This window comes from Anser anser, assembly GCF_964211835.1.
Source record: "Anser anser genome assembly, chromosome: 3".
In the NCBI taxonomy this organism is placed as follows: domain Eukaryota; kingdom Metazoa; phylum Chordata; class Aves; order Anseriformes; family Anatidae; genus Anser; species Anser anser.
In genome coordinates this window covers 66,656,710-66,676,822 of record NC_139722.1, presented here as the reverse complement: position 1 = coordinate 66,676,822, position 20,113 = coordinate 66,656,710, and the positions used below count along the sequence as shown (strand labels likewise).

Below are 20,113 nucleotides of genomic sequence, written 5' to 3'. Positions count from 1 at the left end.
ATTTATTGGATTGAGGAATACTCCTTGGTTAAGATTATATTATGTTGCATTGTATTATATTATTATATATGAGTGTCTGTATGTTTTTTCTTGTGCTCTGTTTGCAGGTAACAGCGGGTTTCGTGCCTCTGTGCAGTTTACTTCCTTCTACCCCTTGCTGGCTGTGTTGCAATTGTAAATCGGTGTGCTATTCCAAGAGTGGCTCTCTTGTCAGCCTGATAAGATCATACCACCAGGAAGGCATAACATTATAATCCTGAGTACAATGTGATCCTGTTCATTTTAGCTCTTGTACTTGTCACAGGGACAAGGATAAAGGTTGTGCATGGGTGGAAGGTGAGGCTAGAAGTGAAGATAGAGATAAAACACTTAACTAAAAGAGAGAACTCCTGCATAGGGACATTTCAGTTTATAATCAAGGTGTAATCTCGAAATGAACTTGGAAAGCTGTTTGGGGTGACCTGAATAATACAGAATGTAAAGCTGACAGAGAATACAGAATTTTGATATGGATATGTGATGGAGAAAAAAAATGTCCTCTCTTTTTCCTTAGATTTGGTATCACATTTGAAAATACAGCCATACCAATACCATAGGCAAGAGCAGTAAAATTATTCAAGAACCAGGTCTGTATAACAAGAGATTTCTGGTAATTCTAGACTTGCTACGTTTTACTCAAAGAAATGAGTGCTTTCCAGATAAAACCTCTGAAAAGAGGCAAAATTTAAGACATGCCTTAGGGTACGGGGACTTCAGCCCCTTAAAAAGAATCCCTGCAATTACCTAACCTGCCAACTTTCCAACAAGATAAATGGAAGCACTGTAGCTTGAAGGTGCCTTGGTTTGAATGAGATGCAGTAAGTAAGGTCTCTCTGTTCTTTACAGGCATCATAGATCTGATAGTACTTATAAAAGAAGAATAGAGTTGGTGCCCTGCTGACTAAATTGTCCTCTAGAGGAGTATTAGTTACAGAGCTTCTTTGTTAACTAGGCTGTATGCTTAAACCACTGTGAATTTCTCTTATTAGCAAGCTTTTTAATAGCTTTACATATGGATATGCTAAGTAAATGCAAGTAAATCCATATAATTTACATATATGATGTGTATGTGTACAATATCTTCTCTACAAATAAATGTTTGGGATGTGGAAGTGGCACGACTTCATTACTGTTCCGCTACGCTGAGGGAAAAGCGGGCATTAAGATACTGATAATAGGAGAACAGAAAGCCAACTTGTGCTCTTTCGGTCCAGGTGCTTCACATAAAGTCTTTCTTCTTCTGCTCTTTAATTTCCCAATTAGCTTTTGTGGATAACGGAGGTGTTTCTAAAGCCTTTGTATGCTGAAAGTTTCCCGGTTGCTCACCTACTCATGCTTTCTGCCTTAAAAGACTAGGTAAGGCCATGAAGCACAGGTTAGGAAAAAACACACAGTAATGGTTCACAAACTACCCTGAGCAGAGTGGCAGATGGTTCTCGTTTTAGCCCCCTGTAACACAACGTAGAGGTTGTGGAGCGCCGCGCAGGCATCCCTATAGACAAGAGCCCTTCGTGCCGGCCTAGGAGCAGCCTTATTATCAGCGTTCGCGATTGATCTGGTTCATCCCATTGCCATGATAACACCCTCGGCAGATGAGTTCGATGAATTGGACGTGTCCCTGTGTGTTTCCTGGCCTCGAAAGGAAATCCTGCTGCTCGTGCTGCCATGAGGCGCGCTGTGACTGGGGCCTGCCTGGCAGCTGCGCTCGCCATATCTGGGGGCAGGGTGGCGTAGTGTGGCACTTTAAGTTGGCTGGCATCATGTAAGCTTTCCTCTTCCCTTCTTTTCTGCTTTTATGAATGAGTTGCATCAGGTTCGTGAGGAAATCCCTTGAAGGCATGCACTTGAGGAAATGCCTGGGACTTGTCAGTCACACCACCCCCACGGGAGATTAGCGGAACGAGGAGCCATAATGCGGCCTGATGGAGAAATGAACCTCGCTCCTGGCCCCACGTTCTCCCACATCCACACTCGGCAAGCCAGGGAGATGCTGGGGTGAACGGGCAAGTTTTACCTCCAGTCTCTGAACAGATTATTTCCTCATGGACACTATTACTTCATGGGTTTCCCTTATTTTGGTTTGCTGGTTTTTCAAGTACTTTGTGGCTTACTGCAGCAAGTGAACGCTTTAATCCAAACACCATTTTAAAACTTTGTTATTCTAAACATAAATCCAAGTGTTTTCAGTATCTTTTATCAGTTGGGTGCCCATCTAGTTTTTTACGCAGAATTTGTGTTCGTTTTAAATAGGCTCTCTTCCGCGGCATTCGGCTTTCGGGGTTTTATTACATGCTTTTCAGCAGCATTTGTTTTATCAGCACTTCCTGCAGCGTTTGTTACACGTTACGACAGCAGCGATTTGATTCCATTTAAAGGAATGCCGTGTGATGTATGGGAAAGCAGTAATTGCTTACCTGTTTGTCAGGTACCTTCTACTGTGAAAATCTCTGTTACTGTATGCAGCATCAAACGGTGGTGTTTACATTTCCTAAAGTTAATAGTTTCAGAAAAGAAACAATGAAAATAGTTTATTGCCAGCATCACAATTAAATTTCCGTTTGTAGGGACTTGGAACTCTATTCTCAAGTGAATGCAGAGTTCACACATAAATTAAGTTTGAAAACTTCAATCTTTGTTTTTCATATGCCTAATGAAATATAAATACAGTTTTGTGCTTGTCGGAAAAAGCAAAATGAAGCTGTGGTGAGAGCTGTACCTGAAGTCTTGTGTCTAATTCACGTTTGGAAATACGGTCTGTGAGGTGTCCTGGAGAGAGCTAAGTTGGGTCAGTTGTATTTAAGTACGCCTTTACGCAAAGGAAGAGTAGCACATAGCATTCTAGGTGGGTTTTTATGAATGTTCCTGGTGTTTAAACTGCTAATCCTACTATGTCCATGCCTTGGAAGACTGAGTGTCTGTTAGGGGAGACTAACTGGGAGCCCCTTGTAATGGGGATCAGGCAGCACTCTTACTCTGAATACACCACTTTGAATTTTGTCCAGGTTGCATAACTTCTAAAAATAACTTTATTTTTGTTATAAAGATGAGGTAGCACTAAGTCCTTGCTTCTTGAGCTCCTTGCCCAAGCAAAGCCCAGCTGTCTTTGCACTCCTCAAGTCTCTGGTCCCGTTGTCTCCAGTGGAACAACTTGCATGAGTCAGACAAATGAAATAACTATCAACAAAAGCAACACGCTGTGTGTCATCCCAATTACTTGAAGCCCCAAAGGTCAGTTCATGATTTGTTTTACACATGAAATAGCTGCCTTAATTCACTAATAGAAATAGCAGTGTGCTCCCTAACTTGTGTCTTACCAACAGTTGATGGAAGTACGGCTATCTTTACGCTTTTCTGTTTGCTTGAGATCTTTTTGTCATGCTCAGGAGTTAACATTTTTCCTGAGAGTTAAGGGGCACATTCTTGCTTTGTCACAACATTCTTGTTTCCTCTTATCTGATTTTACAATGATTTAAAAGCAGATTACTCCCACAGATCCAAAGAACAGTGTTAACTATAGCTTTAGGGAATATGCCCAGCAACTTGTAGTTAGAATTGAGATGTGCTTTGACCACTGGAGGAAATTTCTCATTGAAAACATTGAAAATGCAACAGTTATGAACTGAAATGAAGCAGCTGTTTCGCAGTGCACTCAAATTAAATTGTAGAGAAACTGTGAACTTGGATGCTAGTCAAACTGATATTTGTGGGAAGTCAAGAAGCAGCCTTCCTTACTTCTAGGTAGCCAGTGGGTCCTGTATTGCTGCACAGGGTTGGACCTTGTTTTTGTCTCTCTTCTGCAAGGCGAAGGAGCTGAACATGAGTATTACGAGGGCTGCGCATTTTATACCTTTATTCTGTCGTTCGGGTGGTGGTTTGAAGAGTGAAGTGAATAAGCTGTGATTCTAACGGGAGCAAACCCCAAAATGAAATACTGTGTGAGAGTGAAACTGATGTATCGTTTTCATTAGCTTTAGTATGCTCAGGCAGAATTTGTGGGATTAATTTTGAAAGCTTAATCCAGATGGAAAAGGTTAAATTCAATGTTGAGTGAATTTGGTTCCAATTCATTTGTTACCCTTGCTTGTTCTTTTTCTCAAAAGAATTAGCGATTAAGCCAAGAATTGTACATACTATCCTCATTTTCTGCCATCATTTAACTACATGAACCAGCATTAAAGAAAACCTCTTAGTTATCTGCTGTAATAAGTAAACAAATGGACCTCATCTCCGTGCCAGTTCTCATGTCCTGTGGCTCGTGTATTAGTTCTTACTTAGGTTCTTTCTCCTTTTTCCTCAGGATTTGTCTGGATCCATTGATGACTTGCCGACTGGAACTGAAGCAACGCTGAGCTCAGCTGTTAGCGCATCAGGCTCTACAAGCAGCCAAGGGGAGCAGAGCAACCCTGCACAGTCTCCATTCTCCCCTCATGCTTCTCCACATCTCTCTGGCATCCCCGGGGGCCCATCGCCTTCCCCTGTAGGCTCTCCTGTTGGAAGCAACCAGTCGAGGTCTGGTCCCATTTCTCCAGCAAGTATTCCAGGTAAGCTTGTTCCAACAAATAAAATCAATACAAAGGTTTATAGTTATATACATATGTTTTTAAAAATACTTTTAGATTGATAATTCATTAGTTTAGGAAAATCCTGCATTTTCAAGGTCTTTTTCTGAAAAAAAAAAGCATATATAAAGCAGGGATAATTTCCACTACCAAGCCCTCAGAGCTCTCAAAATTCGGAACGTGACTCCACATCTGTATTTGTTAAATGTCTTATTCATGGGCCAGTCCAAATAATTGATCCTAATTTTTGTGTTTGGTTCATTTGTCATCCATCTGTCACATTCCTCTGTTACTTGCAGGGTCCCATTTTTATTTTTACTGTGTATTTTTATTGTCTTCGGCTCTTGGAATTGTATGGTGGCTTCAGACCCCTTAGTACGAGGCAGAGGTTTTCCAACCCTGTGTTGAGAAAATGTTATTTGGGGTAAAATTTGAGTGTAATATTTCTTGAGATATTAAGTTATATTTGCAAAGGTCAACATGTTACTAGGAATTCAGCTCCACTCAAAGTAATGTAAATGATGGTGGCATGTTTGCCACTTGCTCTCTTTTGCCACATAGGGTTGACACAAGATCATTAATGTACATTCAGAAATTTGTGAGAATGTTTTAAGGTACCCAGAAGAAAAAAATGGCATGTTTGGTATTTCAGATGAGTTTGTTCCCTTTCTGATGCTCAATTTTTAATTGTTTTCTGACATTTTGAATGCTAAGAATAGAACAGTGCTAGCATTACCCTGGGGTGGTATCAGTAGCTGACAAAAAAAAAAAATCAGCATCGAAGCTCAGTTAAAAACAAAATAGTAATGTCTTTTCATTAGATGTGCTGTAAACCAGATGCAGGTTAAGATGTAGTGAGCAGTGTGTGTTTTGGTATCCAATACGAAGGTAAGCGAGTGAAATGTACGTGCCTAACTATAAACAGAGGTCAAACTAGATAAGCAAAGGGGAGTAAGCTCAGCGCACACATGAAGGTTGCATATTAAATGCGTGTGTCAAGCCCTGGTGCTGCACACATGCCCTGCAGTCATTTCTTTCCCCTCCAGCCCCTCGGGCTGTCAGGATGTGCTCAGGTGGGGCAGGAAGAGCGATGGGACAGGAGCCCTGTGCATTACAGGAAGGGTGGTTACCCTGTATTCGCGGCGCATCTCCCACTGTGCGGCATCAAAGCCCGTCCCTGTTGTTGAGTGAAGTCAAATAGTCCACCTAGGAGGAAAGGTAACAGTTCCCACAGCCTGAGCTAATCCTTGCACTTTACAGTCAGGACCCAGATTTGCTGGCTTTACAGGAAGTCTTGACTTCTGTTTGTGGACTGATGTTCTGATTTCTTGGAAAATTCTCAGCTTGATTAAATTTTGAATATCTTTGGTCAGATTCAGGCAAATAAATTGATTGATATTTTAGCAGCCTGGCTGCTGAATACAGGAAGAGTGTTGTGAAGTTGAAAATAGCTTTATTGTAACCATGACAGATAAGGATGTGAGCAGGACAGTTTGCAGGGAAAAGTAATAACTTTTATCAAACCAGTTAATTCCTTTGGGGTAAAAATAGAAGGGCTTTGGGCTGAAAGGTCAGGGTTAGAGTCACTTCGCTTCAGCTGAGCCCAAAAGCTTGTTTTTGTGACTGGCCTAATGAAAAGTATTAGCTCTTCATACAAACCGTGTCACCATTTTGAATGCCAATTTTCTAGTCTGTTACGGTAACACAAAGCACCTCTTACTCAGGAAGCATTTTTATGAATGGCACTAAATCAAAATCGCCTGCCACTGGTTCCCCGGCTTGGGCGAATTCCCGCTCTCTATAGCTGTTTTGATAAAGGTGAGCTCTCAGGTGAGGGCTAATGCATCGCTGTCTTCTGAAGAAAACCAGCTCTGCTGCTGCTGTTGCTTCTCTCGAGCTACAAAATGAAATGAGTAAAACTGCTATTTAAAACCCTGTGACTAGTGGGACGCTGCTGGGTGCTCGGGTTTCCAAGCCATGTGAACGACGCCGTGCTCATCGTTCTCCCCATTCACCTGACTGCATTCCCACCATTGTGCTTCGTTACTAGGGTTTTGTGGCTTTTCTCCTCTGCCGTATTCACGAAACACTGAAAAGAAAGTAATACAGAGCTTGTTTGCATTTCTGGGGCTGTTCGCAGTGCTCAGGTTGTAGCTGTTTTTAAACATACATTGTGTGTAGTCTAGCATCTCTCCTTTAATAATTTTGTTCGCTGCTATTTTCCTCTCCCTTCTCACCCTACCCTTGTTTGTTCTGACCTCATTCCTCTCCTATTACCTCCTGCGATGTTGTGCCACAGCTTCTCCATGTGACATAGATTGGCTCTTTCAATCATTCTCTCTCCAGCAAGTCATTGTAAAATGAGCAGCTGTTGTGTTGCTGATAGCTATGGCTGGGGAAAGCCAAAATGTTGCAGGGGGTTCTTGGTGGGAAGGCCGTTAAAATAAAGGTGTTGCTCTCCCAGGGTTTGCTGGAAGAGAAGCATCCTTTTCCCGATGCCTCCTTCACTGCAACAAAATTGACGACTAATTTAACATCAAAAGGGCAGACAAACAGGCAGCCCCTTAATAAACCTCCCAAATGGCTGATTCGGTTCCACTGCCTGTTTAAGCCGCTTCCCCACCCCACTGCAAATCTGCCTTCCCGTATTGCTTTCTATCACACATTGTGAATTTCATGGGAATGGACTGGCACAGGCAACACCGGCTTTGGCACATCCCTAGCTCAGTGGGCATTTCCTTCCTGTACTCTTTGAAATACTGGACAGATATTTCGTGTGGTAAGTGGCACACATATACAGCCTTTGTTTCCATGCACGTTACTGGAATAGATCGGGGAGATTAACCCCTAAGAGCAGAAAAAGCAACTTTGCCATGTTTAATTTTGGAAGAGAATTGTTAACCATTTTCTCTCAAAATTCTCTTTCAGACACATTTTTGTTACAGAACTGAAATCTTACTCTTTTATGATTTTTAAAGATGTAAAATGGCCTTCTGATTTCCTATTAAGTGGATCATTATTCTGCTTTGCCAGGATTCCCGGTCTCTTTATTTTGTAGCCATCTTTGTAATTAGGGTACATGTTCTTCCAAAAAATGAGATGCGATGCCCTGCACTGCTTTAGGTCTTGAACTGTGCCTGATTCAACCCTAAACCATTAGTGGAAGCTGACACAGCACATCATCAAAATGCACTGCTGTTGCCAGAAGATTTAGTAGATGTTAATTTCACTTTTTATTTTTTTTTTTTAATTTTTTTTATGCCTCCTGCTCCAACCATTCCGGTTTACTAACAAAGCAAAAATGTAAATAAGCTAAACTACACTTTCTCCCCCTCAAGCATCCCCAGTTTTGATCTCACCGGCCAAAGGCTTTTGTCAGCTCTTTCTCCCTTGTGGTGCAAGCAGCAAAAATTTTTAATATTGAGAGTTGTGTGGAAGATTGCTGATAGGCCAGGGATCCCTTAACCCATGATGGATGAGCAGATTTTGTATGAGTTAAGAGATTATATTATTTTTAAACCTCTGCAGCAGTTTTTATTTGTACAGAAAATAAGAATATGCTATACTAATAATAAATAACAAATGCTGTCTTTAGAAATATATAAAAGTATTTTCACATAGATCAGTATTTTGACTTTTGCTTTTATTACATTTACTTTCTGAACAAACAAGGTTGTTTTCACTCTGTTAAGCGTCAACTGCACTGTAGTTCTTACTATTACAATTATATCGATGTCTCCTTACACAAAGGAGCCTGAATACAGCTGGAGTTACAGTTTTCGGGAAGAAATCCATGTGTGGGTTCTCTCACTTAGGAATGGTACTGTCAGTCACCTTGATTTATGCTGACCAGTGGTGAGCACCCTCCTCTGATTAACAGTCCCGCAGGTTCTTACATGAGGCAGTGGATGTGTGCCGTTCAGCGACCAGCTCCGCTCTCTTCAGACCAGGGGGTCTTCCCTTCCTATCGTGGACAGAATTACGATAGCACTCCAGGCAAAAAAAAAAGGAGCAAAAGGGGAATGGGGTGCCCTGAGAGGGCTGTACCAGGACTTCTTGCCTCAGTGTGCATGTTAATCAATGTGTGCTGGATAGGCTAATGAAGTAAGTAGTGAGAGAGGGAATAAAAAATGAGTAATGGTTCATCTGTCTTAAAGTCTTAAAGGACATTTTAAAGCAAAAATCGGAATAGGAACAATGCTTTATTTCATGCTGTATCAAAGGAGAAGCCTTATAATGGTCATGTTTCCAGAAATGGCTGCAGCAAGACAAGCCGATTAGACTGATCTTGCTTTAAACAAGAATTTGGAAAAATCTTTTGCTTGGCATAGAGCTGTTCCACATGCTTGCTTCATTGACCACAGCTACGGGTACATTATACAGCATGGACCCTTCTCAAACATTGAGGGAGAGAAGACTACCACATGAAAGTGAATTTGCAATGCTGTATTGTTTGTTGAAGTATTACAGATACCTTAACAGAGTTACAAAACAAGAATGAGGGTTATATCCTTTTAAAATGGCCGTGGTCCCCCTGTCTAGAAAGATTATTTTAATACATCTATCAATATTTCCCCCTTGGCTTCTCCGGAGGCAAAAACCTTGCAACAGCTTGTTGCAAGGAGGATGCATGCTGTTCATTGGCATCGAGACCAGAAAAAAACACAAGACACAAAATGCCATTGACGTAGCTATGTTCTTAATCACTACTAGTGCACAAAACATCTATTCAGCATTTTTGCAAATCTAGAATGCTTACGAATGAAATACATGAATGTTTCACGTAACAATCATTTAAAACCCTTTCTTTTGAAGGGTTTGAACAATACATAGAGTTTTTCTTTATTTTAAGAGGAAAAACAGGTAAGCTTTAAGCACTCTGTCTGGAGGCATTGATTCTAGGATACGGAGCATCTAACCTGTGTTACCTATTAGAATTCAGCCTGGGTCACGGCTGATTAACAACCTGTTGGCTCAGGGCATCATGAAATAAGCAAATAGTCTCAGTCTGTTTTCTTGAGGAGAGCCCATGCTACAGAAGGCACTGGCAAAGCTGCTCTCTTCCTTGCAAGCTGGTCGGAGAGATCAGGGAGGTGTCCTTCTCTGCAGAGGTGGTCTTCCCAGAACAGGTGCAGGAAATGAAATGAGACAGAGACACGCTGTTCGAGTTCCTCCTGTTGTATTTTCCTTACAGTAGAGGGTTTCATATTCCAGAGCCATCAACCTGCTGTTTTTCATCATCGCTGAGTTAAGCTTCGGATAGAAAAAAAAACAAACAAACCAAAAATATCACCAAACCCAGCGTGCCCTGGGTGGTGGTTTTCAGTGGCAGTTTTTATTTTTCAGCTTGTAGTGTTTTCACTTGCTTAATATCTGGTTTGTCACCATTTACATTTCACAGCCAGGCAGTGCAGTTTTGGCTTTTAATTGCAGTGTGAGATGAGACAGTGGTGATGACTGCTTCTGCCCCATCAGCTGGCCATCCTGCAGGGGCCACCGAGCACAGCACAGAGGCTCATCCAGCACCCTACAAGCCCTTCACGTAAACCAGCACCCTACAAACCCTTCATGTCAACCTGCCCCAGACAGACAAATCCACACACCTCCCCCTGGCCGTGCTTTGTCCCGTTCATTATTTGTCTCCCCGGACTCCTGCCAGGCCTGTTTTCGCCATCCCGGCCATTGCAAAACGTCTGGGGCAGCAGCTGATGAGCGTGCCCTGGCAGCGTGCGTGCAGCAGGCCGCTTCTTGAAGCTCCGTGACTCACCGCTAGCCCTGCGCTGGTACGAATCCACCTGGAGTAAGGCGACTGTCGAAATCCAATTAAAATCTTTGCATAATTATGCATGTGCTCTGGTTCACATGGCAAAATTCAAATAGACTTACCAGAGCCGCCAAGATTTGACAGATATGTTTGTATACTTTAAGGCTGTCATTGAACTATTACTGTTTACATTTAATCATTGACCCGTTCATTTATTTCTTTTTTTGTGAAGCCCACTTGTGGTTTTTTTCCAGAAATTTAAGATAGAGTATATTTGTTTTTGAAAGTTTGATTTTTTTTCCTGTCATTCTTATTTGCCTACACAAACACAGATCCTCTTTGCTTCTTTTTCTGTGTTGCAAATAGAGCATTAATTTGTGTATTATCATTAATTAAAAGGTTGTCTTTCACTCCCTCCTCCTTTGCAATATTAAGCAGTGATTGATCGGTGAATGGGAAGTCTCTCATGTTCCCGCTGGAAGTTTTTCGTTGATGTTGAAAGATGGCTGTTATACCCAGATAAAATGCAGCATGAAAGTAGTAAGTGGCTTGTTTCTGTGATGGGGTGGGCTGTTAGTTTTTCAGGGTTAATGTGGACTGTGTATCACTGCCATTAGAGATATTTAAAGCGTCCTTCGTACTTCATGGTTAGTGTCAGAACTGACTAGACAGGTACGTGTTACATCCCTCCTTAGAAGAAGGAACCTGAATAATTGCAAAGGTGGCTCAAATTAATTCTAGCTCAGCTAGAAAACAGGCGTTTAGCCTCAAAAAGAGAACATTTCTACTACCTCCAGATAACATTTTTAAAACAAAATAATGAAAAGCAAGGTATTCTCTCTCCTCCTGAGGGACCGAGCTTATGCAGGTTGAACTGTTGAAGGCTTCGGACGGCTCTTTGGCAGGTTTGCTCCGTAGGTAGGTACGGAGTTGGAATTGCCAAGTGGGTTTTCAGAAAGTAAACAGGAGAGAGCAACTGGCTCTGACAGCGAGCTTTGCTGTTTGCTCCCCATCCCCAGATAACAGTGGACTCAAATTATTGTGATGTGTTGATTGATTACAGCCGTTAAGTTTCTTAGTAATCAGTTTCATCACTTATTCTCAATTCACGCCTGCACCTTTGATTTTTCTTCCACAACAGGGTGATGCGGGTTGTCGTTGACTAATGAAGAACAGAATTGGTTTCGGCATGAGACAAACGGAATGCCGACACCAATCCCAAAATGCATTAATCTTTAATAATCCACATCTGCATGTTTATAAATGATATAACCAGGGGTTGCTAATGTTGATCCTCCCCCTTCCAAACAGCAAGTGACACGGGAGCGGTGTCGGCGGGCGGCAGGCGGGGCGAGCGGCTGCGTGCCGCCCGCGCGACCTTGCGGAGGGAGCGACCCGGAGGAAAGTTCCCAGCTGATGAAAAACGCGTGGGGAACCGCTCTGCTTCTGCACCAGGCTGAGGAGCTTATCGCTGTTGGGCAAGATGAAATATGGCATGATAGATCTTGTCTTCAGGAAGATCAGACCCACCAAGTGTTTGTTGGAGGCTGGGTTGCCTCCAGGTGCTTTCAGCCTTTTTGCATGCAACTCGCCATTTCCCCCTCTTCCCTGAGAACTGCGCCGGCTGTGCAACGTGCATTTTAATGCAATAAGAGAAACTACAGATCGTCTAAGAAGGGTTTGTTCCTTTTGAGGATAGGATTAATGAGAGCGCACGCATTTTACTACTTAAATGCCTATTAATCACAGGCGATGGAGTAGTGCAAGAAGTAGCAGGCAGGACAGGCAAAATAGTTCGTTGCCACATATCAGCTCTGCTCCACTTTCCACCTACCTGCCCGAACTTGAGAGGCTCAGAAGCAGGGAGGAGTGAAACTCCACCAGAGCTAACGCCACCTGATGATTAATATTGATTCGGAACAATTCCTACATGGAGACAGATCAAAGAAAAAAGAAATACGGATTAAAAAATGCGATCTTATTTCATGTTTACCATTTCTTTGGCATCTTGGATGATTTTACACCGGAAATACTATAAATGAAAGCTGATACATGGTTTTGTTAAAATTTGGCAATAATAAAGTCAGGACTGAAGGTTTCTGTTAGGTGGCAGATACTGGAAGTTTCTTGTGCTTCTCAGGCTCTTAAAACTGGTAGACACAACGAGGAACAGTTTAGAGAAAAACTTTCCTTGTAGTAATAAATGAAGCCTAGAGAATGGGCATGGATAATGAAAAATTCTTTCTTTTGGAACTTGGATTTACTTCCTAAATGGAATTCTTGTGCTTTAAGTTTCAGGTGTGTGACAGGGTAGGTTTCGTTTCTGGGAGGAAGAAATGAGCGAAATATAATGAGGAAATACTGCCCTCTCCTTTGTTAAGAGCTTTTAGTTATTTAGCACTTGCATCAATAGCAGTTTTATATTCTGGTTAACTGACATTTTATAAAGAAGTTGAGAATGTTTTTCCTCTAGCTGAAGCATATGCTTTCTGCATTAACAAACATGTAATGTCACGTCCCAAGTAATTACGAATGACTAAATCCATGCAGCCTTTCAGTCTAAACGCGAGCAAAGCTATCATTTTTATGAAAGGCTTAAAGGGACAGCGTAAGAAATACGGTGCGGTTCCAGGGCTTGGATCAGTCACTAAAGAACACAGACGCTTCTCTCGCTGTTTTACACCGATTTCAGAAAATACAGCTTAGAAAATCTAAAGGCAATTCAAAGGCACTGTGGAGGTGTGAGAGAATGCGCTGGCTGGGCGAGCTGCTGCCGCAGCCTCTCCAGCCCCCTCTCATCCCAATTTGCACCGTTGCTTTGGAGGGACGCGGTGGCACAGAGTGCAAAACATGTGGCGGGGCGGTTAAATGAGACTTTAGAAAAGAAAAAAAAAATGAAGTCAGTGGCTGAGCTTTGAAGAGGTCTGTCTAGTGCGGAGCAGTGAGCGAGTGGGGAAAAAAGGAGCAAGCGCCTCATCTAATCTTTCTCCTGGGGACCCAGGTGGACAAATTGGCAACCCTGTTCACAGCCCTCCCCCCCTTCTCCTTTGTACCGTAAGAACCACTAATCGGATCCATGCTGCTGCAACTGTGGTTAGTTATTAACAGAATAAAAGCAGATTTCTTCAAAAGAACGGGTTGGGGAAAACGGCTATACAAAATTGCAAGGTTGTTAGAATCTTAAATGCACAGCGGTCGATTTTTTCCTATTCTGAATTATACGCTGAATACAGTCTTTCATCTGTCACTGTGCCCGTTTCTTCAGAAGGCAGCCAAACATTAAGCTTCTCAAACAAAAAAAAAAGCGTTTGAAAGAGGAAAAATATTGGGGAGGAGGAAGAATAGGAAAATGAGGAGGAGAAATCAGGTTTTGTTTTTATTAATTTGGCCTGGTGAGAGAAATACGAGCTTGCCGCTTCTATTCAGCTCCTGCGTGCCAGCCTCCGTGAGCCACCATTTCTGAATGCAGGGATTAGAGAAGATTTAACTGGTTGCTATCCTGGGCTGCGCGAGTCTGGATTGGCCTCCAGCAGAAATAGCGTGTGCTGTGAACTCTCCCGAGCTTCATGGAAATAATGCATTAAATGAGCGCGGAGTTAGGCAGAGGTGGGAGTCGAAAGAATTTGATCCCCCGAAATGAAACTTCTCATAACTGTAAAGCGAAATTACAGGGCTAGAAGGGGTGTTATTGAGGATAGGGAAGCAGTGATCCCTAGGTTTAGGCTGACTTACGCCTTCGCTTATATAAATAAATAAATGACGTGCCCTTAATTTTGAGGGGCTCTAGTGCCTTCCTGGTTTGCAGCAGGATTTCGAAATTTGCTGGAGAGGAATAATAGTTGTCAAGCAGACAGGTGCTCTCTGTGGCCTGCTGAAAATCCATTCGTATTTGGATGAGTCGCAGCCTTTCGAAATTTTCTATTGACAGCTGACTTCGGGCTTCTTGCCAAAATCTCAGGAAAAAAATAAATAAAAAAATCGGTGATGCTGCTGCGGTGCTTCACTTCGGTCCAAACGCCGAGGTGGCTGCTGGATGGGGTGTAGATGAAACAGGGCCTCCTGCTGCGGCTGTGCTGCTCCCTTTCCTTCCCAAGCAAAGAAAGCTTTTGCCTGCGGGGCAATATTTGCTTTCCTGCAACTTGACACTCAGCCCATTGTCAGTTTAGGTGGTACTAGCAATTATTTCACTTTATACTCCTGAGTATTTCTTAATAGTCTTCATACCTTACTCAGGGGTTATACAACCTGGGAATAAAACATGGACGGCCAATTTGGCAGATACCAGCTTCAGCCACATAATTCTCTCCCCTCCCCCCTTTTTTTTTTTAACAAGAAAATGGCCTATAATACAATGAATTATTCTGTAGCGAGGGTGACATTTGGATGGTGTTTCATAAGTAATATCTTGGGACCACACGCTGAATAATGAGGATGAAACAAGATACTGAATAGCTACCTCGTCCTGTCAGTGTCATCTTTGTTTTAGAATTGAATGTTATATCATGTCAAACAAGTAGCTCCTGGTCATGAAATAAAGATGTTTATGCTGTTGCATATGTGTGAAGAAAAGTCAGAGTTAAGGTTCTGTGGGACACCGTAACTCAGTGTTGCATATTTTTTAATGCAGATTTTAGAGTAATTTAGCCCTTGAGTTATGGTTACCTGTATGGAACTTGATCAGAACCCAGTCCTTGATACGTTGAATATAATACAAACACAAAGAACATGTAGTGTAACCTTTAAGGATTAGCAGTCAGAATTACGTACTTTGAGAATATTTTTACCTTTTGATGATTTTAAATGTCTTGTGAGCGATACTCATGTATGTTGGTGAATCTGGTGTCTTTGGAGAATGATGCGTTTGTTTTAAGAGGCGATATGGAAAATCAGGGCCAGGCCCAACAATATTTTCGATAACTTTCCAATGTGGAACATCCCTAAATTTGGCTGAAGTTGACAATCTCCACGCTTGCAGCCGCTTTGCGCTGCTGCAGTGGAACAAATCGGCCGCTTGCGGTCTCACCTTCAGGCAGCCACGCAGCCACCGGCCAAAACCACCCCAAGGCTGGAGGGCTCCAGGCTCCGATGGAGCTCCCAGGTCACAGAGGTGGAAACTGGCTGAGTGAGAAGGCAGCAGCGGATTGCCAGCACTGCTGTCACTAGCAAGGGGTTGTTAGCTGCTGCACGGTGCTGAGCGGAGCCAGCAGGCTTGGTTCGAGCACAGGTGCCTGCATTTCCCTCCCGGGTGGTGCAGCGGGGCCCTGGCTGTGTGAATAGCCAAGATATGGTCTGAAAATCTGAAAAGGTGTTCATGCTGCTGACCTTTTAAAGTATCTGTTACAATGTGGATACAAGGAAGACTTTAATATTTCGTGCGTCTTAATTTGAGGAAACGCAGGCAACACTTGGTTTTTGTTCAGATGAGTACGTCACTTTAAAAATACTGATGATACAACAGGAAGCTTGGTTACAATGCATAAATTAAGGAAGAAAATAATCTTTCTTCTTTAGAGGTCACAGGCTCTGTAAGATGAAAGAGATAACACAAACCACATGATCAGTCTCCCTTTATGCTGCCCATAGAAAAACTTCTTTCCTTTGAGGTCATTTGCACCTCACTTCCAATTTCCTGAAAAGCCCATTTAAAACAATCCCATACAGAAGCCTATTTATGATCTTTCATTTCTGATGTAAGGATCTGAGACCGAGTGTCCCTTCCGGTCTGCGAGCCTTTACTGTCACATTGACTGTGATATAATCCCATTATTTTATCAGGTTTCATCTTAATACTCACTAGGTTTCCTGGACCTCATTATTCCTAAAAGGAAGTTGTTTCAAATTCCAGTAATGGTTTGATGATCATCCTAAACATGGTGCTCTCTTCCCTCCCTGATATTTAGCTGCAAATACATTTTTAAAAAGACGTCACAAAATAACAGCTTTACTTTTTGCCATGCTAACTAACATGCCCTCCTTCAGTCTCCCGTCATATCATGCTCATAGCCATTCTCAGTTCCCATTCCAGTTAGCATTAGGCTTTTTTTAATTTTGTGTTCATGAGGGCTCATCAATGGCACATCAGCAGTGGCGTATGTTTCCTTACCTCCACTGGAAATAATTCTCCTAATTCATCCTAATAATATATACGTTTTTTGGTTCAGGGTGACAGCAAATGGTTAGTTGTAATTATCAAAAAATATAGTCAGATTTTCCCTCCTTGCCTTTTCCCATTTATAACTGATAATCCTATAGCTTTTCAGTTAGAAAAGGCCTCTTTCTGGTCCGTAAGTATAGATCTTTGCATTTTTGTTACTCCAGCACAAAAGGTGGTCCAGTTTCCTAGATAGCCTTTTGATCATCTGTGTTATTGACTATGCTTCCCTACTTAGTAGTTAACCAATGTGATTAACAGAGTCCTAGTGCTTAATTCCTAAAATAGATTGAGAATTGTCCCAAATACGACCCACAAGATCTTTAACTTCTGACTTTCCTACAGCCTGATGTTCCCCTTTCAACACAGTCTGTTTCTGTGATCAGTCCCCCTGGTCCCCATTTCCCAGTTCCTTGCGCATCTTAAAATTCTTGTACTGATATCCCTCCTTCCCTCTTTAACCAGTAATTTCCCAGGGGGAACCTGTTATCACTGAAGTGCTTTCTTGATTCAATTGTTCAGGCGCAATTCTGTGAGGTATTGTCCAGAGCAGTACTGAGCACTGCTACCAAGCATCCTCCAGTGTCATTACATTGATGGGAGCAGAGAGCCCTCAGCATGTTTCAAAACGTTACTGATTTGGGCAGTAATTCATCGTAAGGACCCCTCCCCAGCAGGATATCAAAGGTCTGCTCTTTCTTGCTACGTTGGCTCTAAGGAATTTACTTTTTACACTTTAACTGCAAATTTCATGGCTACCGTTATAATGCAATCATCGTTTAGTACTTTTCTCAGACCACCTTTTCCAAAGGTACAATGAATGCACTCTTCTATTTCAAGCAAAGATTTACAGAGTCTCATGCAAAATGTTTAAAAGCATTTCTAACATAATTTTTAGAATAGAAAACCAGCTTATAACTATGTTATTAAGTCGTTCAAATTCTCTCACCTCGTCAACTGAGTTTACTTTGTTAAAAAAAAAAGTACAATGTATAAAGTATGCTGCTGCTTTTGGTAGTTTTAGCAACTGATTTTAAGATAGTTATATACATTTTAAAATCATTTTGCTCCTCTGTTAAATCTAGGTGAAAGAATGAGTGTGTCATTATCTACCCTTTTAACATGCATTATTGTATTTGCTGTGATTTTGCATAAGAAAAATATTGTGAAACATCAGTAGTGTTTACTTTGCAGAAGTTTTGGCAGGTACAGTATCTCAGCAGTGTGATAACAACACTATACAAAACATGGGAAAAGGGCATTCCTGTTTAAACTTCCATCTGCGTACCACTGGGTCAAAAGAGGCAGTAGTCTGTCAGTGAAAAAAATTGTGGTTTTTTTTTTCCTCTTACATAGCTGTAGAAATGATGTTTAAAAAGAAAATAGATTGTTTTCTTTTGTAGAAGTTTTCCTTCCCTAATAAAATACAGAAGTCTGTTCATGTATAATTTAAAGTAGCTTCCAAGAACACCAGCTACTATACTGGCTGAAAGGGAGAAGGATTAATATCATTTAAAGGAAGGAAATAAAAAATCTTTAAGGTCATTTCTTTTCTTGACAAAGGAACTTTGAAAGCATGGCAGACAGGATCTTCAAAGGTTTTTAAAAGTCCCGTCATCCACTCCCAATCAATAGCAGTTAGATACCCAAATTAAGAGTTCAGTTCAAGCCTTCAAAGGTATTTGGGTGCTTAACTTCCTTTTAGCTTTCAGATCACTTCTAAGGATAAAATGACAGGCCAACTGAAAATATTTTTGTGCAGTACTCCGTGTGTCCAGCACCTGGATAATTTGTAGTACCCAGTGATAATTAACATAATGGCCACTTCTGTTGCAAATTCATTCCTTGTTTGAATGTGTGTAGAGTTGGTTGTCTCATTTATGAAATTGTTTTCTTGTGTGAAACAACAACTTTGGTTTCCAGTTTCTTTCAATACCAAAAAACAAACAAACAAACAGAATGCAGACTTTAAAAAGTGAACTAAAATAGCATTAATGTTTACAGAGGTTATAAACATTTTCAGTGAAGTTGCAAAACTCCTGAGGTTGGATTCCCAAAGGATGCAGATGAAAATGATTTCTTTGTAACATGTCGTATATGCTCAGTTCTAGAGTTTGACTTTCCCTGTCTGTGCTTGCACATCTGCATGTGCAGGATAAGGCTTCTGCCAGATAACTGAACTTATTATCAATGTAAAAAGTTAGAGACCTGCTATAAATGTAGTCAAAATATGTTGCCTAGTACAGATCTTCCGTGCAATATTAATGTCTCTTAAAGTTTGCCAAGCCTCCACCTGGTGGGGGTCCCACTGGGAGCTGTGGGGTGCAATCAGGAGTACCTCTGCCTCTACTATTAAGTATTTTGAAAAATCTTAGATGGTTTTCAGGAGAAAAAAAAACAAAAAACAAAAAACAAAAAACAAAGAAGAAGATTTACTGGAAGCACTCTGTCTGATAGCGGTGCCTCGGGCATGCGCGGTGGCAGTGGCAGCTTGCCGTGTTAGCATGGCGCTACTGCTTGTTTGCAGTTCGAGCCACCGAATCCTTTCTGTCAAGCAGAAGGTGTTCAGTACAGTGCAGGCACGTACTGTTGCCACAGCCTGCCCATGAGTGGCATCAACACAAGTCGGTGTGTTCGGTCACACGCCCTGGGGCTCCCGGCCAGGCCGTGGATCCCGGAGCTGCGGGCGCCGAGTGGCATCGTTGGGCCTCCAGCCCAGCGTCTGCGTCTCTGAGACCGTTGTCACAGCCGCTCATGCTCGTGTTGCCAGTCATGCTTCCTAGCACACAGGCACCTCAGCTGAGTAGTTAGGAGGTGGTCACACCCTACGTTTTATGGTTTTTCCTTTTGTTCATTGCAGTTCTCTCATTGCTTTGGCTCCAGTGCACAGGCCCGCCATAGCTGGTGGCTCTGAGGCCGGGAAGCGGCAGGGCAGGGAAGGGCAGGGCAGGCACATCCCCTTTCCTCAGTTTTATTTCCAGCTTTGGGCACTTCGTAGCTCTAAAGAAAGAGCAACCCCTGCTGGCTCTCCTTCAGCTCTGCTCCCAGCTCCAGAAATAGCCACAGGATCCTCGCCTCAGCCATTAAAAAAGGGTGACTGCTAAGCACGAGGAAATGATTCTCAGCAGGCACAAATCTATTTCATGTGTTTTTATTCTTTCCATTTCTTTTAAACGGAAAACAATCTGAGCAGTTTCTGAGGATGAGGGATATAAATCTGTCTGCTGCTATTTATACCGTGCTCGTCACTGCAGTGGCTAAGTGCTTAAAATACATACTTGCTGCCTAACCTGAGGTGGTCTTCAAGCTGCTATGGCTGTCGAGAGCAGAGGCGACTCAAACCAGCAGCGACCAGGAGGCCAGGAGATGCCCAGCTCTTGGTCTTCTTCCTCCTATGGGGTGCGAAGCCGCTGCCGTGCTGTAGCAGTGCAATGGGGGTGGCGAGGGCCCTGTGCTGGACGCGGCGTTGAATTGTGGCCCAGAGAAGGGACTTCAATGAGCACCTGCTTCGAGCACTGCGTAGCACTATTGAAAGGGAAGATTTAGTGTCCTAAGCCTCACAGGCAGCATTGTGTGTGCCATTCTTCCTCTTTGGGTGGG

At 42.4% G+C, this 20,113-nt stretch overlaps 1 protein-coding gene across 6 annotated transcripts in view; it reads left to right on the top strand.

The window, feature by feature from the left end:
* ARID1B (AT-rich interaction domain 1B) overlaps positions 1 to 20,113 on the top strand; it is a 327,483-nt gene that overhangs the window by 222,630 nt on the left and 84,740 nt on the right. For all 6 annotated transcript variants that reach the window (XM_083829046.1, XM_083829044.1, XM_083829042.1 and 3 more), the window contains one exon: positions 4,337 to 4,580. In XM_083829046.1, the coding sequence (XP_083685172.1) occupies positions 4,337 to 4,580 (244 nt within the window). The remainder of the gene's footprint in view (positions 1 to 4,336; positions 4,581 to 20,113) is intronic.